Source organism: Lonchura striata, chromosome 18 (assembly GCF_050655825.1).
Source record: "Lonchura striata isolate lonStrDom1 chromosome 18, ASM5065582v1, whole genome shotgun sequence".
Lineage (NCBI taxonomy): Eukaryota > Metazoa > Chordata > Aves > Passeriformes > Estrildidae > Lonchura > Lonchura striata.
Window position 1 is genome coordinate 14,442,047 of NC_140720.1, and position 26,679 is coordinate 14,468,725.

General features: G+C 50.7%; 1 protein-coding gene across 1 annotated transcript in view; it reads right to left on the reverse strand.

The window, feature by feature from the left end:
* MGAT5B (alpha-1,6-mannosylglycoprotein 6-beta-N-acetylglucosaminyltransferase B) overlaps nt 1-26,679 on the reverse strand; it is a 73,536-nt gene that overhangs the window by 12,834 nt on the left and 34,023 nt on the right. Inside the window, exons 4-12 of the mRNA XM_077787343.2 lie at nt 20,894-21,006; nt 19,673-19,746; nt 18,099-18,269; nt 17,195-17,359; nt 16,479-16,648; nt 7,438-7,569; nt 5,426-5,559; nt 3,812-3,942; nt 1,442-1,597 (exon numbers count right to left, since the gene is read on the reverse strand). Coding sequence (XP_077643469.2) covers nt 1,442-1,597; nt 3,812-3,942; nt 5,426-5,559; nt 7,438-7,569; nt 16,479-16,648; nt 17,195-17,359; nt 18,099-18,269; nt 19,673-19,746; nt 20,894-21,006 — 1,246 coding nt within the window. The remainder of the gene's footprint in view (nt 1-1,441; nt 1,598-3,811; nt 3,943-5,425; nt 5,560-7,437; nt 7,570-16,478; nt 16,649-17,194; nt 17,360-18,098; nt 18,270-19,672; nt 19,747-20,893; nt 21,007-26,679) is intronic.

Consider the following 26,679-nt stretch of genomic DNA (forward strand, 5'->3'; position numbering starts at 1 on the left):
AGGGAAACCTCCCAGATAAACCCAGCAGCATCTCTTAAAGCCAGCAGCATCTCCTAAACCCAGCAGCATCTCCTAAACACAGCCGTTGGCGATGGCCTCCAGCGGGACTGGGCCATCGTAGGGGAACCCAAAGCCAATGAAGAGCTGCAAGGCACAAACACACAGATCACTGCTGAGGGATCTTCCCCACAGGGAAACCTCCCAGATAAACCCAGCAGCATCTCCTAAACCCAGCAGCATCTCCCAAATGCAGCCACTGGCGATGGCCTCCAGCGGGACTGGGCCATCGTAGGGGAACCCAAAGCCAATGAAGAGCTGCAAGGCACAAACACACAGATCACTGCTGAGGGATCTTCCCCACAGGGAAACCTCCCAAATAAACCCAGCAGTGCCTCCTAAACCCAGCAGCATCTCCTAAACCCAGCAGCATCTCCTAAACGCAGCCACTGGCGATGGCCTCCAGCGGGACTGGGCCCTCGTAGGGAAACCCAAAGCCAATGAAGAGCTGCAAGGCACAAAAAACCAGATCACTGCTGAGGGATCTTTCCCACAGGGAAACCTCCCAGATAAACCCAGCACGTCTCCTCTCTGCTGCTCTGCTCCTGCACACCAAGCCTCTAATGGGGTTCAATAAATTATGATGGAAATTCCCACTTTTCACAGAATTCACAGAATGACCAGGTTGGAAGAAACCTTTAAGATGATCCAGTCCAGCCCAGCCCCAACACCTCAGCTAAACCCTGGCACCCAGTGCCACATCCAGGCTGGTTTAAACACACCCAGGGATGGTGACTCCACCACCTCCCCAGGAAGACATTCCAGAACTTTATCACCTTTCTGTAAGAAACTTTTCCCTAATATCCAGCCTATATTTCCCTTGGTGCAGCTTGAGACTGTCTCCTCTGGTTCTGTCAGTTCCTGGAGAAAGAGCCCAACCCCACCTGGCCACAGCCACCTGTCAGGAGCTGTAGAGAGTGATAAGGTCACCCTGAGTCTCCTTTTCTCCAGGCTGAGCACCCCCAGTCCATCAACCGCAGCCCACTTTGCACAGACATGGAGTGTCCAGGAGCTGCAAGTTCCCCCATCCATCCCAGCCATCACTTTGTCCCTGCATGGAGCAACATTACTTTGCCAAAGCTGTTTAGGCTGGTAAATCAGGAATATTTCCCCCAGGCAGCAGCTGAAGGCCACAGGGATGCACCCATGCCCACACACTCCAAGAATCCAGTTTATTTTTATCACAGCTATAAAGTGGAAAAAAAAACCAAAACCACACCCACTCAGCAATAAATGAATTAATGAGGAAACTTTGCCTGTGCAAGGAGAAACTCCTCAGACATATCTTGATCTGAAATGTGCTCTGCTCGGTTCCTGCCTAACTATCTGGGCTGAGAGGCTCACACAGATAATGCAGGACAGGTCCTGGGATGCCCTGACCCACCTTTGCCTTCCTCAGCAGCTGCTGGAACTCGTGCTGGGGCAGCAGCCCGTGGTTCTTGACGAACGCCGGCACCTCGGGTGGCCTCTGTGTCTCATAATAAACTGTGCCATGGATCTCCATGTACTTGTTGAGGATGGCCAGGAACTTCTCCTTGCCCTGGGGAGGAAGGCAGACATGTGAACTACACCAAAGGATGGGTCTGACCTCCTTCCCATGGTTATGCGGGGGTTTAACTCTCAAACTGCTGTCCCAGAGCATTGCAAAGTCCCCACTTGCCCCTCCTCATCCCTTGGAAACACATCCTGGGCTGCCCCAGGTTCCTGGAGAGCCTGAATGGCTGCAGGATCCATCACTCTGATCATCAGGCTCCTGCTTCCCCGTCCCCTCCAAGGGCAGCTTCCACTCTGGAGCTGCTGAATTAAAGGCTTCAGAGGGTTCAGAAGGAAGTCTGCAAAGACCAGAGCTTGCTAATAGCCTCTTATTCTAAGTAACAAATTCCAAGGATTTTCTCATTCAGATTTAATCCTGTTTCACTACCTGGAAAATGAAGGGGGTCATCAATTTTCTTCTCTTGGAGGCTTCCCTCCAAGCAGCCTTTCTTTTTAACAATTTCTCTACTGCAGATTTTTTTTGCTTGAAAAAAGCACAAAGGGCCTTTGGATGCTGGGTTTTCCAGTGCTGCAACAGCCCCAAAAGAGCAAAGACCAGGGGGAATAAGAAGTTATAAATGGGGAATTTGAAAAAACTCTCTATGTTGCCTTAAAGCCTCCTCAAATGCTGTATTTTTACCCTCAGCCATGGATCCCTGGAATCCTCCAAGGCTCTGAGGCTTTCCCAGCTTATTAAAACCTCAGCTCCTATTGTGAGCCAGAGGCAAGAAGTTCAGAGGGGTAGGAAATGAGAAATAAAGGGAAGGGAGGTTTAATGAAATGTTTCTAAATGTCAAAAACATCCTGCTCTGGAGAGGGTGTTTGGTCCAAGGCTGGTAAATGAGCACCTGGCTTCAGAAGATGGAGGTGGTCCTTGCCTTTCTACACCTCAAAATCATTCAAAATAAGGAAAAACTCCTCTATTCCCTTTTTTATTACATAGAGGGAAGAAAAGCCAGGCAACCTGGCCTCAAGGAACCAGCAAGGCCCAGCCCCAGCCCCTTCACCCTGCAATAAATGACCCCAAGTATGCAGTTTGGGGAAAACTGATGCTTGTGAGTTCTGACTTAAAACAGCAAATGCCTGTAGCACCCTGGGTGGAGGGAAATGTCCTTTCTGGGGTTTGAACTCTCTTTATTGCCTTCACAAATTACCTTAACTAAGCTCCAAGGAAACTTCTGGATAAGAAGGGGCAGGGGAATGGTAGAAAAATAAGACAGATGTTGCAGTTCTACAATGAGATTTTGTGGGTTTCAGTAGGGCTTTTAGGGAGCCCCCAGCCAGGCACAGGCAGGGGGGGGATTTTCTCTCAGACCTGGGCAGTGATGGTAAACCCACAAACACGGGTAAAGAGGAGGTGGCATGGCTGGATCCTGGCTCACCACAAGCATCCCTGCTAATTAGCAGCTGCTAATCAGGAAAGCTGGGAAGGGGAGGAGGAGGTACAGCCCCCACTGCATCAACCCACATCAATCCCAGCAGCTGCAGAGGACCCAGCCCACGTCAAGGCAAAGTCAACTCTGACAAAAACCTTTTCTCTGCCAAGAAGAGGCGCAGAGGCAAAGCCCAGCAGCAGCTGGTGTGGTACAGTACCTGCAACTGGAGCAGCCCCAGGCGGTGCACAGAGGGAAAAATAGAAAGAAATCAACAGACAATGAGAATTAGCTCCTTTTTACAGCCCTGCAAGGGAAAGCAACTTGCTAGCTCTGGATAAGATGGGGGGAGATGGACAGCCCCTCTGGAGATGCAGGGAGGTGTTTTGGGGGGCTGGAGAGGCTGTCCCCATGCAGGGACCCACCCCTCTCCCCCAGGTGTTCCAGGCTTGGGGAGCACGACCCCTTTTCACAGAGTGCTTGAAAGCAGACACAAATTATCCCCATCATAATGCAGCAATCACTGCAATTAATTAGTGGCAATGATTATGATTAATTACATCAAATCATTAATATGAAATCCTCAGCCACAGAGCCTGCTGGGAGGAAGCACCACCCAGAGCAAGGAGCAGGGAATGGTGTCTCACCAGCATCTCCTTGTTTATTGGAGGCTCTGGATGTGTCACATCACTCCCCCAGGACCAGGACAAGGATGGTTCTCTACAAACACACCCAGATCTGCACCTCCACAGCTCAGGGTGAGATCCAGAGGCTGGGGCTGCCTCCCAGCTCTGCCTGTGCCTACCCCTGCCTGCCTGGCTTGTCCCCAGCAGCCCAAGGACACCCACCTTCCAGATGCTGGCCTCCTTGCCATACACCACGGCCATGCTGCTGACTTTGTTGGCCTTGATGAGCTGCCTCTCGGTCTGGTTGAGCTCCTCCGACACGAAGCCCATGAAGGAGTTGTCAGGGGTGTGAGCTGTGGGCACCAAGGGGAGGAGACAGGTGGCTGAAGAAACATTTTTTGGGATGTCCCCAGGGATGGGGATACAGCCTGAGATGAACCCAGCTCCAGAGCCTTGCTGGAGCATGGAGGAAAATGGAGTTTGAATCCCTACAAGCAGATGATAAAATCCAGGCTTCAGAGCCCACTTGAGCAGCTCTTCACACAGTGAGGCATTTTAGGGCTGCCAGAGGGGCTTTACCCAGCCAGGAAAATGGAATGCTTGAGCCACCCAGCAGCCAGTGGGACACTGGGCTCCTTCCAGATGTGCACATCTCCTGTCTGTGCCACAGGCAAATCCCACTGAGCTGCCTCGGCTTCAGAATCCCAGCTGAAAGCAAAGCTGGCTCTGCAACCAACACCACCCCAGCTGGAAGTTGCTGGCTGTGCAACCAACACCACCCCAGCTGGAAGCTGCTGGCTGTGCCCTGTGCTGGACCAGTGGAAGGAGCCTGGGCTCTCTCCCTGGATTATTCTGTAGCCCAAGGGGTGGCCCAGCAGGGACAACACTGCCCAAGCATCACCCCGTGGAGGATCTCAGAGCCCCAGAACCACCCTGGCAGGCCCCCACTGATGCCTTAAGTTTTTAGCTTTTACATTTTTCAGATCCTGTAGTGCAGTAGTGTATAACTCTGAGCTCCATAGAGAGTGTCAGTAAACTCTCTTCAGTTTGCTCAGACAAAAAAAATCCCTCTAGGCCTGAGAACCAAGGACACCTTCACAGCCTCAGGCCCTGAAAAGTATAGATGTTGAAATAAGGTAGAAAAATTACAAGAAAAAGGCCTCATAAACTCAGGCCTGCTCTGTTGTATCAGTGGCTGGCCTCATCAAGCTGACACTTTGCAAGTTCCCATGTGAAAGCAATCCTGGTGTGAGCAGCTAGTTGGCATAACAATCTATTCCTGGGTGAAAAACAACCAGCACCTGTATAAACTGTTTTTACACCTTTAGAAAAATGAAAACTATCTCCCACAAACAACTTTTCAGCACGTACACACTGGGGATTTGAGTGACCAATCAATACAGGGTAACTGACCAAAAAAGTAATTGGCCAGAAAGCTCCTGATCAATTGGAGGTCACACAGGAAGTCTGTAGAACTGGGTAAAAAGGAGTTATGTGAATAAAGAATAAAGAATGGGCTTTTCCACCATGAAGAAAACGGAGTCTTGTGTGATTTATTCTGATATATAAACAAATTGGAGAGAAGCAAACTGGGGGAATGTGACTTCATTACCTGAAGCTGTAATTAACCCCTGATAAGCAAAAAGACCAAACTTACATCTGTCTAAAAAACTCATGACCATCATCCATCCTGGCTGTAACCTCTGCCAGGCTTTTGAGTGATCGGCTCTGTTCTTTCCTTGTGGCTGGCTAGATAGAATTTGATTGCAAAATAAATATTTTATGTTGTTTCATTTTAATTTGGCTGACCAAATTTTTGTTTACAGCACCACTTACGGAACATGGTCATGAACTGGCCGGGCTGCAGGTTCCAGTAGCCCCAGTTGGTGCGGTAGCCGCGCAGCGTGGCGTACTCCTCGTGGTTGTAGGCTGGCTCCGTCCCAAACGTGTCGATGACCCGGACACGGCACCTGCGGGGCACACACCCCCCTGAGGACATCTGCTGTCCCCAAGAGCCTCATCCCTCATCTGCACCCCCAGCAGAGTGAGAGTGTCCTAGGTTATAATACTGGGGTGTTTTCCATTACCACCTCGAGCTGCAATCCCTTTCTTTCCTTATCTCGTGACTCAGAGATGAGTCCCTCCAGGAGGAGCTGTTCTTTCAGCCACATGGCTGAGAAGATCACAGCGTTCTATTGTGAGAGGCTCCGCCCAGAGGGCTGAGCCAAACGATGCCATCAAGGATATCAGCGGAGTTGTGCAGACAGCAAGGAGATCCCCTCTTCCAAGAGGAACAGCTGAGACCTTCTCTACACTGGACCTCCAGAGGGAAACTCCATCAGTCTGCAGGAGCACTGCTGGGACAGAACCATATCTGCCACCACCGCCCCAGCCAGCAAGTGTCAGGCTGTATCTCTGACTCTGTCAGTGGTTCTTCTTTTGTGCTATTGTATGCATTTGGTTCTTTGTTCCCTTTTTCCTAATAAATTGTATTTCTGACTTAGAGCCTCTCACTGGTTTTGCTTTTCAAACCAGGACAGAGAGGAACGAGGGGTTTGTCTTCACAAACAAGCTGTGGGTCTGCTGGTAGATAAAAACAGCACTGAGAGAGAAAAGAAACAATGTGGAGGATTCTACTGATTGATGAATGGAAAAAGATATTTGCTTTTACAAATAACCTTTAGGTTTGCTGATAAATGGGATTGGATATTGAAAGATGAAAGAAACAATGGGAAAACCCTGTAAATTCTATAAGAATTAAGAATTAAAAGGGAGGGTCATACGTTAGAGGGAAATCTCTGGTATCAGGCATTTCAGGAAGCTGGTACCTCTCAAGTACCTCAGACAATGGGGAATGAGAGAAGGAAATTGGGATAAAAAGGAGGCTGCATCCTCCAAAAATTGGAGAGACCCCAGGGGAGTGCCCCATGGCCTCTCCCTTTATTCAAATAAAGTAAAAGAACTCCTCTGTCTCCTTTTTGGACATCAACCTCTGGTGTTTGTGGATTAATTTTCCTGACAAGAGGGTGCAGCAGCATCTCAAGGAGCCCTTCCCAGCACTGCTCCCTCCTCGCAGGACAATTTCTCTTTGTAGGACCCTTAGCTCCCAGACAGCTGCAGGAATGATGAACCTCCCAAAAGCTTATTAATGCCTTTCCCAATATCCTGGGAATGCTGAGGCAGGCACTACCAGCACAAGGCTGAGGACAGAAGAGGAACAACAAGCAAGGGAAGAGCAAAACAAGCTGAATGCAAAAGCAAATGCATTTATAATAAAAGCAATAATGCAGCTTGTCATTTTTCTCTCTAATAAAATTGTGTAGGATAGTGGAAGAGATGGGAAAAAATGTAATAAATAGCAGGTCTATCAGCACTAAATTAAATCACAGATTTTCCAGGCTGGTGATGTACCAGGAGATGATGACATTTGTCTTGCTGCTCAAGGGGCCAGAGCCAGGGCTCCTTATGAATTCCCAAGGCTCACCCTCCCCTCCATGGTGAATGGAATGGAATGGAATGGAATGGAATGGAATGGAATGGAATGGAATGGAATGGAATGGAATGGAATGGAATGGAATGGAATGGAATGGAAGCACACATCAACACACTGCAGGCACATGCAGGATTTGGTCTTTCCCCAATCCTCTCTCTTTTACTGAGCATTTCTCCTAAATACCTGAAGCTCAGAATGCCTTGTGCCATGGCACCAGGGGACACAGCAAGGCACCAGGCAGGCAAAAATCAAAGGTAAAATCAAAGGGTCTGGCTCCTTAGATTGGTCATTAGCATTACTCTTTGCTTGCTAATTAATGAAATGGAGCTCAAGAGCAGGCAGTGGCTTTGCTTACCTGTATTTCTTAAAGGAGAGCCCCATGTGCTGCTTCATCTGCTGGAGGCCGTGGTAGTCAGTGTAAATCAGGTCGAAAGGCAGAGGACTGGTCAAGGGGCAGTTCCCCCGTCCTGGAGGCACCCCTAAGTGACTGGGGAGAAGCAGCAGGGATCAGCCCCAAATCCCTGCAGCACAAACACTCCTTTCCCTGCTGGGCATTGGGCAGGAGCCATCAAACAGCTGCTCTTTGATGGAGGGGGAGGCAGATGATTCTTCTCACCCCAGTTTTTATTTCCCAGGCCAAAGATCTGGAGGGTCCTGGTCCCTCCCCATCTTTGCAGCTGCTCCAGCTGAGTTCCTGCTCCTCCCACATGGAGTGTGAGGCACAGCATTCCCAGCCTGGGCTCACCAGCATCCCAGTCCCCACACACCCTCCCTTGGACCTCTCTTGTTGAAGACACCAGATTTCGTTTACTTTCACAGCAGTCACACCAGTGACAGACTTGTAAAGCCACATCTATCCTCTCCTCTCTGCCTGCAAGGTTCCCAGCTGAGCCTAAAGCTCCCTGTTCCCAGCTCCACATCCCTCCCAGCACACCCTGGAATGTCTCTCTTATTCCGGTCCTTACCCACCACATCCCAGACCACTCTCAGCTTCTCCTTGACTCTGCTGGCAATGTCTGTCCTTGGATGTGGGCACATTTAATTCATATTTTTCACTTTTGGTCCCATTTATGAAATAATTCCATAAAACAGGGGGCAGCTGGGCCCTGGGTCTCACTGGTTTCCAGCCAGTTCCTTACAAACAGCTACACTCGGCCCCTCTTCCCTCCTTCAGTGGATAAAATGCATTATGAAAATCCAGATAAACTTGTCTGAATGTAATCTCTTTATCAAGACCATCAGTTACCTCGCTGCCAGGGTGAGATGTGATTAATCCAGCAAGATACAGGGCTGGTAAACCTGTGGTGTGTCTCCTTCCATTTCCAATTACCTCTGTGAACTGATGAATCTCTCTCTCCAAAGCTGTTCCACCAAGTGTACCACTGATGTCAGCCTGACAGCCCATCTGCTTGTCTGGACCATGTTTCCTCCTTTTCAGAAAAAAAACCTCCTGTGACACCTTCCAGCTTCAGCAGGTTTCTAAAAACCCATGTTGCTTGTACTTGTGATTTCCCAGTGCCAATTGCTCAGAGGCTGATTCACTCCGCAGTTTCAATGCTCTTGCATTTTGTTTTTCTTCCTAAAGATGATAATTCCTCATCCTCATAAACTCTACTCACACCTAAAAAGCAGCAGCATCCTCATGGAAAACCAAACTGCTGAGCTGATTTGGTCCACCCAGGCTGTCTCACTCCCACCACGCAGTTGTCCCGTTCCGTTCTCAGTCCTTCCAACAAGGCTGAGGAATTCCTGTTTTATTTCACAAGTCTGAGCTCAGACACTGTGAAATCTCACCCTTAGCTCCTGCCTGCCAGGACGTCTGTCTTTGTTTTCTTCTGGGCTCTTCACTTACTCCAAACCCCTATTTGGAGATGGGAATTTATCCCAGCCATGCCTGTAGGTATTTTCTCTTTTTTAAGGAACAGAAGTTCTGCTCAGGCTTTACACTCCTAGGCTTTGAATATTTCCTTCTCTGTGACCTCTGTTACTGGTTCTCTCAATTTCTCAGCATTTTCCCTTCTAAACCTGAGAATTCCCTTTCCAGCCCTACCTGGGGTTTATCTGTTCCTCAGCTGAAGCTCAAAAGGACCCATGGCCCCAGGGTCCATCCTCTGAAGAGCACTTCCATAAGGTACTCACCCCTTGCCAAGCCCTTCATCATTTCACCTGTCAATCCCACGGCTGCTTCCAGGGGAAATCGATGGCTTTCCCACCCAGGGAGGACCAAGGAACACAACTGTCACGAAGATTTGCTCTCCACTCTCTCACTAACATCAGAAGGGGCCACACAGAGCCAGAAATTTGTTGGCCATAAGAAATATGATAAAGGGCTCTCGGTTGGCTGCTGGCCACACCTCCCTCTTCTTCTGAACCTGTCCTGGTGGAACATGCCCCTGCTCATGGCAGGGGTTTGGACCAGAAGAGCTTTAAAAGGTCCCTCTGAACTCAGACTTTTCTATGATTCTGATGTGGCTCCAAGTCCTTGAGCACTGAGTATAAAGATCCTTCTTCCAGCCCCATCCCAACCTGACAGCAGTGCAGGGTCACCCCAAACTCCTGACCATGACAGAGACACCAGAAAATGTGTAAATGTGGAACAACCTCGCTGGCCAAAGCCAGGAAAAACAGAGAATTTCAATTTAAGACGAAGAGCTGCTTTTGCAGCTGCTTCATTGCTCTTGTCACAAGGAATCTCAGCACGAGCTCAGGGCAGCCTGGCCAGGGATGCCGCAGGGGGAACAGGTTGCAGTTTTGTCACTTTTATGCACAATTTTACACGACAGGACTGATTGGGAAGATGGCAGGAATAGAAAGGCTCTCACCTCCCACAGCCACCTCGGCACAATAAATAGGGCACCAAGGAGACTCAACCTCCCAGGAAGGCTGAAGGGGAATTTTTAAGCCAGGATTTTGTAGAGATGGAATTCTAAACAACACATTTGCTCACATAGTGCTGCTTTTTCCTCAGCCATGAGACAAACAGTGATTTACACCAACCTGCACTGTGGTGGAACCAATCCATAAACCTTGTATTTAACTAAAAATCCCCAAACCATTACACTGTGCTTGCAGCACACACCATCCTCTAGCTGGTACGTGTCACACAAGCCACTGCACTATAAAATAATCTGTAATTTAAGGAAGCCCTAACCAAGCTTGACGAGGGGCTGCAGGAGGCAGCAATTAGTGTAACTCATACTGAAGCCTCAAAAAAAGTTCCCACCAGTTGAGAAGAGCGGGTCTGACTCTCCCAGCTCCCATCAGCACCACAGTCTGCCACACATCCCCTCTCCAGGTGCTCGGGACTTGCCACATCCATTTATACTCCCTGCACCATGGCTGCGTGGCTGGAATAGCTCAGAGAGCAGGAGCAGTGGCTTTGAGCAGAACATCTCTTCATTTATCCCCCTTATCCTCCCTAAACACTTTATAACCACTGATTTTAATATTCCACTCATGCAAATCTAGCCTGCACCTCTTAGATGGGGGCGGGGGGGAGAATTTTTTTTTTTTTATTCCTCCTTATTTAAACATTCTTTATTCAGGCTTTCATCATTTGCCAGTTAAGTCAACTAATTTTCTACTAAACCCAATTTCACTCATGGTTGGAGTGCAATTTCCCTGATTTTTCCTTGTGCCATGTACTATTAATGGCGCTTGAAATTACGCAAATAAAATTGATGAGCGCAAACGCCGCCTTCGCCGCCAGCACAGCCCAGGGATCTGCTGGGGAAACCTCCCCTCCCAGAGCAGCCATGGCTGGTGACCAGCTCAGCACCCCTGGCTGGTGATCCAGGGGTTTGTCCCATCCCAAATCCTGCATCAGAGCATCGGCTGAGCCCTGGCTCCTCTCTGGGAGGGAGCAGCCGGAGCTGCTCCGATCCAAGTGGATGCCGAGCTCGCCTCTCCGCCAGCTGCCTCCACCAGCTGTGCCTACTCCAGAATAAATCTCCAGCAGCTTCTTGTCCTGCTATTTTCCTCTCAGAGGTACTTCAATCAGCCAGGGGACCATTCCCTCCCTGGGCACGGTGCAGGCGCTCTGGAGTCAGATGACTGCGGGGTTATCTTTACATCCCATTGACCTATTTTCAAATTAACCCAACGTTTCTTTCCGTGTTATCACTCCTGGTGCTGAGAAGTCCAGTGCTAAATGGATCTCATGGGCATCTCCTGGCAGCCCGGGCCAATATTTTGTATTATATTTAATTGCATTTTCTCTGCCCACATCTGCTGCCATCAGCAAGGCTGAGAACAGAGCAGGGATCCTGTCCTCGCTGCTCCCTCAGCTGCAAGAGCCCAGCAGGCACAGGGATGTTAGCCAGGGATGGAAGGTGCCAGAGCCAGGCCTGAGCAGCTCCCAGGGGTCTGTGACAACCCCATCACAACCAACAAGTGCAAATCTAAGTCCACAAAATGAACATCCTACCACCTGCCTTCTCCCTCCAGCTCTTGCCCTGCTGGAATAAACACTCCCTGGAAATGAGCATTTCCAAGCAATTTCAGCACCTGCTTTTCACTTCTGCAAGGTGCACCTGGGCTGTTTCTCTGGTCCATCATTGATCCTGTATGACACAGCCCTACCCATCCAGGGAGGAAGTCCAGTAATCCTTTTATTTATTTCCAAGACCTGGAGATGCACAGGACGGTGCCAGAACAAACACATCTTTCTGGTCAGAGATAAGCAAATATGAAGGAACTTCCCAGGAAAGGAGAAATCAATACTTGGATTCCTGCAGGGAGCAGCAGGAACTGAGGACTCTCGTGCTGGTAGTGCCTGGGCAGACCCTGGGACAGATGGGCTGATCTCCTGCTGTCCCAGCTACTCCAGCAGCTCTAAAATAAGGAAGAAATTCTCCCTGTGAGGGTGGTGAGGCCCTGGCAGAAGCTGCCCAGAGAAGCTGTGCTGCCCCCTCCGTGGCAGTGCCCAAAGCCAGGTTGGACTCCAGTACCAGGGGCACCTGATGCTCCATTAAAGGCTGGAGTTCCTCCCCAGTGGTGCAGAGCTGATCAACCCACAGCCTTCCCATGCAGCTCCATGAGGATCACACGGAGCCAGCCACTTCTGGCTGTTTCCACAGGCAGTTCCTTTCTCTCCCACACAACAGCAGGGCTGGTTTTGCCAGCTGGTGAGGGGAGTGAAGCCAGAGCCTGGGCATGGTGCAGGTTTTTATGTGAACAGATGCAAGACAGAGAGATGGCTTTAATCTGCCAGGAGACAATCAGAAATGTGCTTTCTGGACATCGTGTTTCCATCTGAACAGCCCTTTTTGCAGCCTGAGCACACCTCAGTGAGCATGGAAAGAGCAGGAAAATTGCAGCTCTCGCTGTGTGCCAGGCACTGGGAGGAGATGGGGGCAGCAGGAGCAGAGCCAAGTCCCACCACAGCTCCAAGGCTCCATCCACCCCACCCAGCACAGGCAGGGTGGCTCAGCACCCAAACCACACGCTGGCCACAGCAGGAAAGGGCTGCCAGCACAGGATACAGGCATGTGCTTCAAATCCAGCACTTTGCCAGGACTGGAATTAAGAGTCCAGATCTTGACACAGGAGCAATTAAGCTTCAGGATCACTTTGTAAAGCCCTGACCCCAAGAGGCATCAAATCCCATTTCCTTCGACTTTCTGTCCTGCTTTATGAGCAGTTGATTTCAAGGGGGCCATTGAGAAAATCACCTTTCAGTGCTTTTCTGAAGTCCCCAGCAGCTCACAGCTCTGCAGCCCCTTCTCCCCCAGCCTCTCCCTTAGCCCCAGAAAAGCAGCTGGACATGCTAAGATGACCACTCCCATGGCTCAAGGATGAGGGTGGGAGCTGGAGCATCCAGGAGTGCCCCTTGTGCTGCTTCTCCCAGAGAAAGAGGCTGAGAGGATCCTTCCTGCCTGACCCCAGGGCATGGGTGATCCAGAGGGAAAAGCCTCAATTTATTAAAGCTTTTTTTTGTGGGCACAGCCATTGCTCCAAAGTGCTGCTTGTAATTTTCCAGCATCTACTCATGAGCTGCCTCATTAACAACCCAGCTCAGAGCTTTCAGGCACTTCCCACTCCTCCCCTAGCAAGCAACAACACCAACACTGGCCTGGATTCTCACCTCCCTGAAAGCACTTTTGGGCTACCAACACAGCACCAGGGGCCTTCAGCAAGAATCAAGTGTTGCTGTTCAGATCTGGGGTGCTTCTTCCCTCCCTGCTTCAAGACAAGGCTCAAAATGTTGCTGGCTGCCCACCCAGCACAAATCTCAGAGAGAAAACAGCTCCTGGCTCCCTGCTCCAGCTCAGCAGTTTGTTTTCCTGCTGGGAAGATGCACACAGAAACATGGAATGGTTTGGGTTGGAAGGGAACAGATAACCCCATGATTCACCCCTTGCCTCTCCAGAGGCACCAGAAGCAGCTGACAAATTCACTGGGAGCTCAAAGGAGAATAAACACCTGCACTTAGCTCAATTACAGGAGAAAAAACAGTCCCTGGTAGGACTCAGCAGTGGAATTCACAGATCTTGAAAGGCTGTAGTGGGTAAAAGATAACCCAAATAAACTGGCCCTGAAAAACCAGTCTGTGATCTCAGACTTCACAGGGACATTTGGACAGTGCCAAGCTGAGCTGGGCATGAAGCCTGCAGATTCCCTGAGCTCCTTAGCTTTGTTCCAGATTAGCATCAGTCCCTAAACCAGAGGAAGAAGCATTTGACACCTCTGCTCCTCACTGCTGGGCAGGGAGAAATGCCCAGCACACCCATGGGTGCCGCACTCCCAACATGTTTTCACCCCCAGCCCTCCATCACCAGCTTTTTTGACCAGGGCCTTACTTCTCCTCCTTCATTTTCTAGATCCTCAGTATTCCTGACCCACTCCAGAACACCTCCAGGCACTGCTGCATTGCAATCAATACAGATGCTAAACATGAACAGCTCTCAGATAACCACTGGCTGAAGTGTATGCAGGCAAATCTTCCAGTGATCCCTTGCCAATGATCAATACACGCAGAAAAATCAGCTCAGAAATTGGAAGAGACAAAAAAAAAAACCAACCAAAAACAACCCGACTAAAAAAAAAAAATCTAAACCAGGAGAGAGGTTAATCTGTGCTGAATAATTTATGGGCTCCAGTGAAGGCTTTGCTGGGCTGGAGCAGCTACAGCTCCCAGCCATGAAAAGAGCAGGGGTTGCCAAAGAAAAATACACAAGGATGGATTCAACGTTTCACACTGCTGGAGCAAAACATCCCCAAACCCACCCCAGCACTGCTGCAAGGTCAGCAAGAGACAGCCAGGATGGGAGAGGACAAATTCAGGCTCAGCCTCCAGAGGTGCAAAGCTTTGCTGTTTCAGGAGGGTGCAGCGGGCAGGAGGGATAAGGAATCAGAGTGCCTGGGTTGCAACTTCCCCAGGACAGGGATTTAGCTTTGCTGCATCCCTGCAGCCCAGCTCCAGCCCTTTGTGCATCCCTGGCTCTCTGCAACCCCTGAAAAAGCTGTGGCTACAGGTAAAACGCCTCCAGGCTTTAAGGAAGAGCCCAAGATTAACTCTTAGCACACCTCAGGACTCAATACTCACGTTCTGCTAAGCCTCCCACTCGCTCCTGGTCAGGCAAAAGCTTTTCCCAGCACTCCTTAGAGGCAGCAGCCCGGCAGCAGGGATGTCATGACAGATCTGCAGGATCCAGCACCACGATTGCTGACACCACTCGTTCCTCCCCTGGCACAGAACCTCTGCCCCTTCGTGACACCCACATTAACCCATCTCTTGGTGGGCTGCACGAAGGTGTCAGTGCTGGCCCTGCAATCGCTGGGCTGGGTCTCCAAAGGGACAGAGGGGACGTGGTCACATCCCCAGCTCCTGCCTCCACTCGCCCCAGCCCATCAACATGGAATGAGCACTCGATGTGGTGCCCAGCATCTAAAGCATCACCAAAGCCAGGCACAGCACATGTGCTCGGGGAGCTGGGGACAGTTTCTGGGACACAGAGAAGGGCAAGATGTGCAGCCCCAGTCTGGCTCATCACTTCCCATCCCAGCTACTGAGGGGAAGAGACAGAGCTGCCGTTCCCAGGCGTCCCAAGGGACAAATCCAAATCTGCCTCAGAGGAGCTCTCACCACTGAGGAGTGACGTGGAAGCTCGCAGGCTTCTGGCAGAGGCAGCAGGGCAGCTCTGGCCAGAGTGACTCGCAGAGGGAAACGGGTGTGCAAAGCACCCCGTGAGAGCCAGCAGCTCCTTCCCCTCCCTGAACAACCACCATGAGGTTTGTCAGTACCAAACACAAACAAGAACCACACAACAACAACAACACAGCCCTCCCAGCCATTAACTCCTTTCATCCTTGACTGCACGGGTATTATTTAGCATGTCACTCCTGCCTCTTTGAGGAGATGCTGCCTCTTGCAAAAGGACAGGGATTTTATTTTTTAGTTAATTAGTTGGGATTTAATTCTGTCCATTAATTCTGAATGCTGCAAGGGCTGGGCTGGGGGGTTTTGTTGTTTTTCTCTAGGATTGTTGGGTTTTTTCACTCCCTTTTCAGCATGGCTCATTATGTGGCCGATGCTGGCTTAGCATCTCCCAAAGCCTGCCCAGTCCCCGAGGCAGCTTCAGGCTCTTCTTGATTTATAACCCATCTAATTTGCAATTTCCCTGGTACTTGCCCTCGCTCGGGAGGGGAGCAAACCTTATGAGGTGACAGAAGGCAGCAGTGTCAGCCCAGTAATAACAGAACAGCATCAGCAGGGGGGAACAAGGCCTGCTGTTAGCTTCTCCCTCTTTTTGCATCTAATATTGGTGGAGAGAAGGGGAAGGGGAAGGGGAAGGGGAAGGGGAAGGGGAAGGGGAAGGGGAAGGGGAAGGGGAAGGGGAAGGGGAAGGGGAAGGGGAAGGGGAAGGGGAAGGGGAAGGGGAAGGGGAAGGGGAAGGGGAAGGGGAAGGGGAAGGGGAAGGGGAAGGGGAAGGGCAGTAACTACTCAACCATCAGCAAAGCTCCAGGGGTTGGGAAGAGCCAGTGACCTGCAGGACACCTGCATCTTGCAGCCACCTGGCCACCAGCCCAGCAGGGAGCATCCCTGGGGAAGGGGGTGGCAAAGGGAGCTTTCCCATGGCCAGCTCCAGGCAGGTGTCAGGGGACACAGGTGATGCTGTGTGCTGGCAGCAGGGAACATTCTGCTCAGATCCAGCACTGAAGCCACAGGGCAGAGCCCTGCTCCAGATATGTCCACATCAGCTCCATGCAAAGCATCACCTTACACCAGTCCTTCCCACTTTCCTGGGATGTAGAAGGATGGGATCTCTCCTAGCCACAACACCAGTGGTGCAGCACAGCACCAGCCCTGTGTGAGATGCAGGTGGGCAAAGAGCCTCCCCCAACCTTCCAGACCTGGTGCTTCCACCCAAGACCTCGATGCAACCCAGCACCCACCTCTGCAGCTCCTTCAGGGAGACCGTGACCCTCAGGCTGTGTCCCAGCATGAAGAGGGCAGCCAGGATGTCAGCCCACTGCACCATCTCACCCAGAGGGCCTCCCTTCAGCACCCGTGGGCTGAAAACATCCCCCGACTCCTCCGTCAGGAAGCCAATATGGACCAAGATCTGCAGAGACAAGGAGAAGGCTCAGCCCTGGGGAAAGGGACAATCTGGGTTTTCCAGCCCAGAATGACTTATGGTCCTTGATTCCCTCCAGCTCCTTTGCAGGCTGTAATTACTCAGGGAGCTCAGTCAGGTGTGCAGACAAATGATCTATGTCCAATTAGCACAGACCCAATGGCCAGAGCCTGGCCCTGTGGCTGCCACTCCGTGTCCCGGGGCCTGGCTCGTGCTCTCCATGTCCATCACGGTCTGAACCACGGGCTGGAGCTGGATTTCCCAGCACACAGGGGCCAAAGCCCAGCAGAAACACCAACAGGAGGGCCAGGAACCTCAGAGGAGACCTGCCACACTCCAACAGCAGCCGGACACCATCTCCACCCACCAGAACCCAAAATCCACCCACCAGAACCCAAAATCCACCCACCTCTCGGCCAACACCAGTCCTGCCACATCCCAAACACCTGTGGGGTCGTGTCCATGGACACCAGACCAGCCCTACAGACCCACACGCTGCCACCAGTGCATTTTCCTCCCGCCTGCTCCCCGTACGTGTTTCTGGTCCCGCTGCCGCCCCGCCAGCCTCTGCTCCAGGCGCCGCGCCGCCCGCAGCCACTGCCGGGCCAGGTGCCGGATCCTCTTCTTCATGAAGCTCAGGGACTCCTTGCCCGTGCCGATGAGCTCCAGCAGGCGGGCCAGGTCCCTCCGGAAAGCTGCCTGGGGAAGGAGAGTGTAGGGAAAGCGGCCGCCAGAGGAGCCCCCCGAGCTGCCCCGCGGCCTGGGGGAGGTTTGGCCATCTCAGCAGAGGTGATCCCAGCCCTTCCTGCTCCCCTGGAGCCGTGGCAGCTCCTCCACTTCACACCCCAAATCCCAGAGGGATCCCACGGCACCCATGGGAACCCAGATTCCTCAGCAGAGGAAAGGCACGGACGTGTTGGAGTGGAGGAGAGGAGGCCACAGAAATGATCGGAGGGATGAAGCATCTCTGCTTGGAGACAGACCGAGGGAGCTGGAGGTGTTCAGCCTGGACAAAAGAAGGCTCCAGAGAGATCTTCTTGCAACCTTTCAATATTTATAGGAACTTATAAAAAGACAGGGACAGAATTTTTAGCAGGGCCTGTTGCAACAGGACAAGGAGCAATGGCTTTAAACTGAGAGAGCTGATTCAGATTTGATAAAAAGAGAAAACTTCTCATGGTGAGGGTGATAAAACACTGGCACAGGTTGCAAAGAGAGGTGGTGGATGCTCCATCCCTTGAAGCATTCAAGGCCAGGTCGGGCAGGTTCCACTGCAATGTTCCCTGCTCACAAAGATCCCTTCCAACCCCACGCACCCTGTGGCTCTGTGAAAACCCACCTCAGGCATCGTGTCCCTGCCGACACTGAATGTTTATTTCTGCTGATGCCTCCCCCAAAAACCCCAGGCCCAGCAGGAGCCAGGCTGGACCCCCCTTACCTGTGCCCGTGGCGGTGGTGGCGGCGAGGGCACGGCCACGGTCTGGTTCCGCCAGGGCAGGGGGGGACAGAACCACTCGACCTCGCTGAGGTAGATGAGGAAGGAGCACTCGGTGCCATCCACGCCAAAAAACGCGTAGCAGGGGTCAGAGGTCCAGCGGGCCCTCATCCACTGCAAGGGGCAAAGAGACACGTGGGGCTCGTGGAGGAGATGTGCCAGCCCTGCCATCTTCCCCTGCTATGGAAAACCTCTGTTCTCCATCCCGTTTCTCTGTCTGGGAGATAAAAGTGAAGGGCAGAGGGTGGAGAAAGGGCTGGTGTTCACCCACTCGGAGCCTCCAGGGAATGCAGGGCAGAGGAAGAGCCAGGAAGGTTTGCTGGGGGCTCCCTGGGTTTCTGGCACTGCTTCCAGCCTTCCCTGGGGGCACAGCCATTAATCCCCAGGAAATGATGCGCCACAGGGATTTCTTCTGGCTGGCTTTGCTCTGGAGCTGCTGATCTCATTGCCTCTGGAGCAGCAGGGCAGGAGACAGATCTGCCAGCAGTCCCCAGGGATGATTTCACAGGAGGAGAGTAACCAGGGACCAGAGCAGTGATTTATCATCCCCCACAACGGCTCTTGCCAGCCTCTTCTTAATTCAACTACAAAAACAAATCTGCTCAGGGACAGGTTGCTGTGCCCAATCTGTAAAGCACAGCAATCACCAGGAGGGGAGATGGGATTACAGCCTTCCACAATTGCATTACATCCTGAGTTTACTCAAATCGTGGAAGGAAAGGATGGCTAACACCCCTGGAAGTGAAAAATCCAGCCCTCCACATCATTTTCTTGTACCCTTCTTTGGATGTACCCTCCACATCTTTTCTTGTACATCTTTCCAGGGAGACTGGGCCCTGCAGAAGCCTGAGCTTGAAGCAGGTTGGGAAGAGGAGGGAAAAGGGCAATGTTTTTAATTAGTTGATGTGAATATGCTCTCTGACAAAGCCATCATGCTCTGGGCCAAGTGCCAGGCTGCTTTCTGCTATGAAGAGCAGATTGGGTCAGGTAGGGCTGATTGAGATGGAGGTTCTGGCCACCTGAACGAGGTGCTGCTCTGGGCAGTGCTGGGCTTATTCCCCAGGCACCAGGGAATGCTCCAGATATCCAGAGATGGTGTGACAGAGCTTCCTCCTCGCTGTGATCCTGGCACTGAACACAAACTGCAGGCAGGGAGGATCTCACAGCTGATTCTGCTGCAGCCTGTGGCTTCAGTGCTTTGTACCACTCTGGCTAAAGGTACATTTGGGGAGGGTATTACTGGGGGAAACAATCCCATTTCTGTAGCAAAGGCTGCCAGAGAAGGTTGGACACTTCCCTTGTGTTTTCTCTTCAAAGCACAGCCCTGCTCTGCTTTCCACACCTTTGGCTCTGCTCCTCCTCCTTCAATGGGCTGCACCTTTCCAACATTCACAAAAATTTTATTCTGGAAAATGCCCCGTTCCCCATTGCCCTTCCCAGTTTAACCCCCAGGGTCGCTGCTTTGGGTCCTTCCATCCCAGCTGGAGACTCCTCCCAGACAGGGAACCCCGACTCACCTCGACCTTCCCAGCACAGTCGGGGTACTTGGGGTCCCTGGGCACCTCACACTGATCTCTCCTGCCTTCCATCACTGCAGAGAGACAAAGTGGGGCATGGGGAGAGCTGGGGCATGACAGAGGAGCAGCTCGAAATGCTGTGAGGAGAAGAGGTGGGATGGGATGGGATGGGATGGGATGGGATGGGATGGGATGGGATGGGATGGGATGGGATGGGATGGGATGGGATGGGATGGGATGGGATGGGATGGGATGGGATGGGATGGGATGGGATGGGATGGGATGGGATGGGATGGGATGGGATGGGATGGGATGGGGCAGGGCTGGCATCCCCCAAGCATCTCATTGGTGCCACAGCTGGCTGGGAGACAGCCCCATCCCATGGATGGAGCAGGACATCAAGATGTGAAGCGTATACTTCTGAAATCAAGGAAGAAACAGAAGAAACCACCCTGTTTCAATGTTGGGAACATTCTCTTTCCCCAAATCTCAGAAGATCCATTTCCAGAACTTCCCTGCTCCCTCTGCCTGGTCCAGACCCCAAGTTCCACCTGTCCCCACTCTTGTAAGCAAGCTGCAGGATCTAGGGAAGTATTTGACAGCCTTTGTGCTGTAAAGTTGCAATAAAAACTGTCCCACTGAGCTGCTGGAAGAAGACTCAGCCCCCAGGGTGAGTTCCAGAATAAGCCATAAAGTGGTTAAAGTGGCATCAGGATCTTTTCTCCCTTCATGGCTGGGTCAATAAAAGCCACCAGCCCCTTCCTAAGCTCTCCTTTGCCCATAATTGAAAAGGATGAGGTGCAAGAGGCAGTGGAAGGATCTCCAGCCTAAACCCCAAGAACCACACAGGCATGTGGGGAAACATCTGCAGAGCCCAGCTGCCCTCCCAACAGTGCCACAGTGGGATGGGAATGTCTCTCCTGGTGCTGAATGCCAGCCCCTGTGAATCTAGATCCAAACCACCAAATTTTTATATCCAGGTGCTTGGGCACTGCTCCTCACCTTTAATTTTGCATTTAATTCTCCAGCGTTTATTCCTGACAGCCATTCAGATTTGTCACCACTCCTCTCCTTAGCAGGCACGAGTTTCCCAAGGAAGGCAGCCTCAAGATCAGCCTCCATTTCTGGGACTTTCACCAAATTTGTCATGGTTGGACCTCCCCAAGGGCAGAGCAGAGCACACAGGGGGTTTGGAGCACGGGGAGCCCCAGGGCCACTGACCTTTCCCATTCAGGAGGCTGTTCCGGAGAATCTGGTCCACCTTTATTGCAATGTCTGACACGTTCTGAGCTATGGCCTGGATCCTCTCCATCAACCCAGCTGCTGGCTGGAACCTGGGAAAGAAACCAAATTAACCCTGAGAACTTGATGTCTCCCAGTGGTGGCATTCAGAGGTACTCAAAGCAAAATCCATGTCCTTGGAAGCTGCCAGCAGATTGAACTTAGCTCCAGGATGAGACATGGGAATGCCTGGTGAAGCATTAAACAGGCAAAGAAGTCACTGCCTTCCAGGAGGTTTGATTGAAAACCTATTTAAATCAGTGTTTTATATATATTCTGCCATTTTTTGAAGTGTGCTGTTAAACATGGATCCACCTGTGCATTTCATGTGGGGAAAATATTAAATAGACTGACAAAAAAAAAATGTTTTTTCTCATTTCAGATGTGCTGTGTTTGAAAATCCTCTGCTGTGATAATTGGCCTTGCAGTAGGATGCTGTGCTGAAAAAAAAAAAAAAAGGAGAAAAATAATAAAAATACAGATAAAAGAAGGTTAAACTGAGAATGGCTGAGGAAGTTTATGGGCTTGGAGCAGAGTGATGGAAAACACACAGGACACGTCAATGTCCTGAGTCAACCCATCCATCAAAGGTGGAGATTAGCTTCTTCTCCCAAGGAACAAGTGTTAGAACAAGACAAAACAGCCTCAAGTTGCACCTGGAGAAGTTTAAATTGGATATCAGGAAAAATTTCTTCACTGACAGTGAGGGCAGGCATTGAAACAGCCTGCCCAGGGAAGCAGTGGAATCATCATCCCTGGAAGTGCCCCAAAAATACCCAGCTGAGGTTCTTAGCGTTTAGTGATGGGCTTGGCAGTGCTGGGTTAATGGCTGGATTCAATTATATCAGAGGGGTTTTCCAACCTCAGAGATTCTGAGATGCAGGTGAGTGGATTTCCAGCAAGGAGCAGTGTCACCCTCGTGCCAAGAATGACACAAGAACAAACAGAGATGCAACGTAAAAAGGAAGAAAAGAAGGCTTTACTGGAAAGGAAACTTCAGCTCAAACAGACTGATACATTCCATTTGATTGGTTAGTTAATAAAAACATCTTTCTCACACACCATCTTTGAGAGGAGCAGAAAAGCAAGGTGGAAAAACACCACCTGCAGATTGTTTAGACTAACAAGTTATCACATTCCTACAACTCCCAAAAAATTCTCACAAGCCACTGAGAGAAAGGATTGCCGTTTCTCTCTCCCTGACCAGGCTGGCATCACAGAGCAGCAGCCAGGGCTTGCAGGGACAGGGAGCCAGGGCTGAGCTGGGCACTGCAGCCCCAGCAAAGCCCACAGGCACCTTCCAGCAAGGCGTGAGGTCAGATCCCACCAGCTTGGATTGCTGCACCAGCTTCCATGGAATCAAACCTGGAATCAACACCGGCCTGGGTGAACAGCCCCATTGAACTGATCCAAGGAACACGCTGTGTGAACAGGAAGACAGAGCCCTGTAAAGAGGCTGGGTGTCAAAACCTGGTGAAAGCTGGAAAAAGGCAAAGAGAATTCCATCCATCAGCAGTGGAGCCCTGCCAGGCTTCACAAGGAGCGAGCCCTCCCACTCCAACACCTCTCCTGTGTCTTGTTTTGAACAGACAGGTGTCAGCTAAGGAAGGCAGGAGCCTTCCTTGAAATGGAAAATGCAAACCCACTCCCTCTGAATTATTGTAATTTTGAAATTAAGGGACTCTCTGGTAAAGATATGGGAAACAGTTCTTTATTACAAAATAATAAAATATTTTTAAAATATATAAAAATGTAGCAATACATAACAACCTTGACAGAGTCAGAACAGGCCCTGTCCCCTGTGTGACAGGGAGGTGGCTCAGCCCCATCCCAGGGGGGCTCAGCCCTCCTGCAGTGCCAGCTGTGCTTCTGCTGGAGCAGGATCTGCACAAGGGGGGAGTTTTCCTTGGAGCTCCAGGGCTGGGGGAGATGGGCCTGGGCTCCTCTGGGAATGCAGAGGGGAGAAAGCTGCTCCTCTGGGAATGCAGGGGGAAGAAAGCTGCTCCTCTGGGAATGCAGGGGGAAGGAAGCTGCTCCTCTGGGAATGCAGGGGGAAGGAAGCTGCTCCTCTGGGAATGCAGGGGGCAAAGGCTGCTGTGCTGTTCCCAGGTCAGATTGGATCCAGGTAGGAATGCTTGGCTCCTCCCCTGGGCAGAGCATCTCCCCATGGATGATGGAATTTTCTCAGCCATGCAGGGACACTCAGTGGCCATGAACAGCAGAGATCTCCTGGAGGGAGGGTTGGGTGTGGAGGAGATAAAGCAAACTGCCCAGTGAACAGAGGATAATTGCCCCAGCTCAGACAGATGGCAATAGAACACACACCCCCAGCACATCTTGCATTTCCAACCTAAGACACCTGCCACTTCCACCACAAACAGCCACCACATCTCCACGAGATATCCCAGTAAATAATTTCCCCTTTTGCAGTGTTTGGGTCATGAGTTTTCCCTCCCGCTGCCGCCGAGGTCGTTATAATACAAGGGAATGTCACATGCAGCGAGCAAAACCAAAAGGGCTACCTTGAATACCCGTGGCACAAAAAATACGTGCTGATGTCAGGTCCTTCGTGGTGAAGTTTTATGTTTGTTCTCCAGCAGATCAGTGAACCCGAAGGCTGGGATTTAAAGTACCTCTGTCCTCAAGGCTAAAAAAAATCCTGGTTTTATGAACCGACACTGCTTCGGTTGTTGATTTAAAGTCCATTTGCCAGCAGCGAGCAGCCCACATTTTTCCTTCTGGCATGGTTTATGACCATCAATATTCAGGCTGCATATCTCCACAGGGAGCCACTGATCTTGGGTTTTTAAGAAATAATAATTAAATGCAGAGGACACCATTGCCCCCAAGTCACTTGCAACCTTTGCAGAGAATAAACCCCAGGTATCCTGCTGGAACCGCTGCAGCAGGGAGGCTGCTCGTGAGGCCCTGGGAAAACATGGGCACAAAAATAACCTGAGAAAGCTCTGCTTGTCAGCATGGCTCCAAGGAGATAAAATTGGCCTGGTCTGAAAGCTCGCAAACCCCCATTTCTGCAACTCTTTTTCCTCCAGCAAGCAGCCTCACACCTTACAAGTGATGCAGAAGCACTCAGTAAACACCTGGATGGGCAATTTAGGAGGAAACATCACATGGATGCAGTGAATTTAGAGCCAGTGAGCCCAAACTCCTGTTTTCAACAGGAAAAGGATCTGGGCTCTGTGAAGATGCTCCCCAGGTTTCTCCATCACTCATGGCAAGGAGAGAGGATGACCACAGCCACGGCAGCGCTGCTCTCACCCTTCAGAGCACTTAGATTAGCTCACAGTCCGGCTTCTGCCTCTTCCCAGAAGCTATCCCAATCCTCACTTGCTCCCAAACACCCAAGGAACCGGGTGAGCTTTTAAAACCAACAGCAACCTCAGCCCCCACCTCCTCACTGATGACCTCCAGACTTCAGCTCAGCCAGGGCTGAGCACTGGGCAGCCACAAAAATGCTCAAACGAAATTCAGCATCGTTATCTTAACTAAATGGCTTTCTTCCAGCTCAGCCTTGTCCTGCCAGGCAGCCACAATGCTGGGCGAGGGAGCTGTCCCAGGCTCTGTGCCAGCTTGCCCAGATCTTGTGAAGCTACAGCTGCTCCCCAAACACAAAGATTTCGCCTCAAAGCCCTTAGATGCAAAATGTTATTTCTGAGCATCACACTCCAGTCCTCCAAAGAAGCCAGGCATCGCATCAGCACCTCAAGGCTTTCCCCAAAACCCAGAGGATTGCTGGAAAGGGACACTAAAAATGTCCACCATGACTCCTGGAACATATGAAAGTCATGCCTCGTGAAGGCTGATGTAGGAGAGAGGCTGGACAGAGCTCAAGAATAAAGTAGGGATTTATTCAAAGGCCCCAATGGATGCATCTTGGGCAGCACCAAAGCCCAGCCAGGGCTGCACCCAAGATGAACCAAAATGTTCACAAAATACGAGCACTCCCAGGGGCTCTCACTTTGATCAGTTCTGCTCCATTTCCACATTGCAGCTAATTGTCAAATTACAGCTTGAGGTTATCAAGTTTTTCTCTCTTCAGCCCACGTTGTTTGTGCTCTTGGGCTGAGATTTGGATCATTTGTCCTTGGTCCCCAGCTAGAGAAGGAATTGTTTTGTCTCCTTGCTCTGTGCAGAGAGCTCAGCATCTCCTCATATGAAGCCCAGACCCACACACTAAAGCAGCACAGAATCTGAAAAATATAAAAGCCATAACCTGAGACATCAAAAGGAGAAGGAGAAATGCAGAAAAGTCCTATTGAAACACAGAACCAGGCTCAGATCTCCCATGCTCCTCACCCTTGCATGTCACACTGGATGCCTCCAGACCCTTGTGAGGTTTTTCTGAGCGAGGATTTCACACCTGGGGAGAAGTGCCAGGCTCCCAGCTGAGATCACTGACAGATCCCAGTGTTTGTATCTGCTGGGTAACAAGGCCATCACCGGGAGCAGCAAATTCCGTGTAAGGCATTAAGGAGGTGACAAGCAGGTTAAGCATAAGTTACATCAACTATCAGCACAGCGATTTGTCACCTAGGCAGGGGACAAGAAAATAAGGCGTTTAAAGGTGCATCTCCAGCATGAAAAGGTTTTGTGTGCAGCGTAGGAGCTTGATGCCTTGTTGTTAGTAACTGGAGACAGCAGGAAGGACAAGGTAAGTGGTTTATTCTGCTCAACAACAGCTCAGCAGAGCAGGAATACCCCTCCACGTGGTTGTATCCAAGCCAGGATACCAGCACAACCCTTGCCAGCCCAGTGGAAAAAGAATCTCCCTCCTTCCAGCATCACCACTGCCCAGGGAGCAGCTTTGTGCCTCTTCCCTTCCTGCTTTTTAAATTTTTCCATAGCGACATGCAAAATGCCACCGAAATGTGCTGGCACTGCGCCAGCTATTGAAACTCCACTAAATTACCACAGCTTTTCTGGAACAATTTTTTCCCGGGGACCTTAAAACCGTTTACTACAGCAAATACAGTATTTTACTCCTAACCATCAATATAGATTTCGTCTTTATTATTTTCAGATTTATATTTCCCCCTGTTGATTAAGATTCAGATCACACTGTGCCTTATAATGCTCTGTATACAGTATTCATCTCCTTTCAAAAACTGCTATTAAGATGTATCTTTCCCCACTGACAGATCATTTGCCATAGAATATAGCCGGAGGTTGGGTTTTCTGTCACTTTTTTATGCATTAATTTGGTTCCCTTCACTTTGCTCTTGTCCCCAACTCCGCAGCACCAGCTCGGATTCAGCCTGTTTATCCCTTTACAAGCCACTGTATTTTTATTGCCTTTTATAAAAGTGGCATTATGAAAAGATGAATCTCTTTCTCTTTGTGTGTTGTCTTCATAATACAAGGCCTAAACATATTTGCTTGCTCAGCCGATATTTCTTGCTATTAACTTGTGAAAGCCATGGCTTTAGGAAGACCAATACAGATGGAGAAAAGCAGATGTTCTGAAGATAATACATCAACAAATTCAGCATTTGCACAGAGCAGTTTACCCAAGGATTTCCACTTGCTGACATCCAGTGTCTGTGCTGCCATTTGCCTCTTTAAATATTGTTTTAAGTTTTTTTTTTTGCCCAAAGACCTAAAGCAGAGCAGAAAGCAGCAGGGCTGGGGCTGCTGTTTCACTGCTCTGGGGACACAAATCACATCCAGCCCCACAGCAGGACAGGGAGCTGAAATCCCACAGGGAA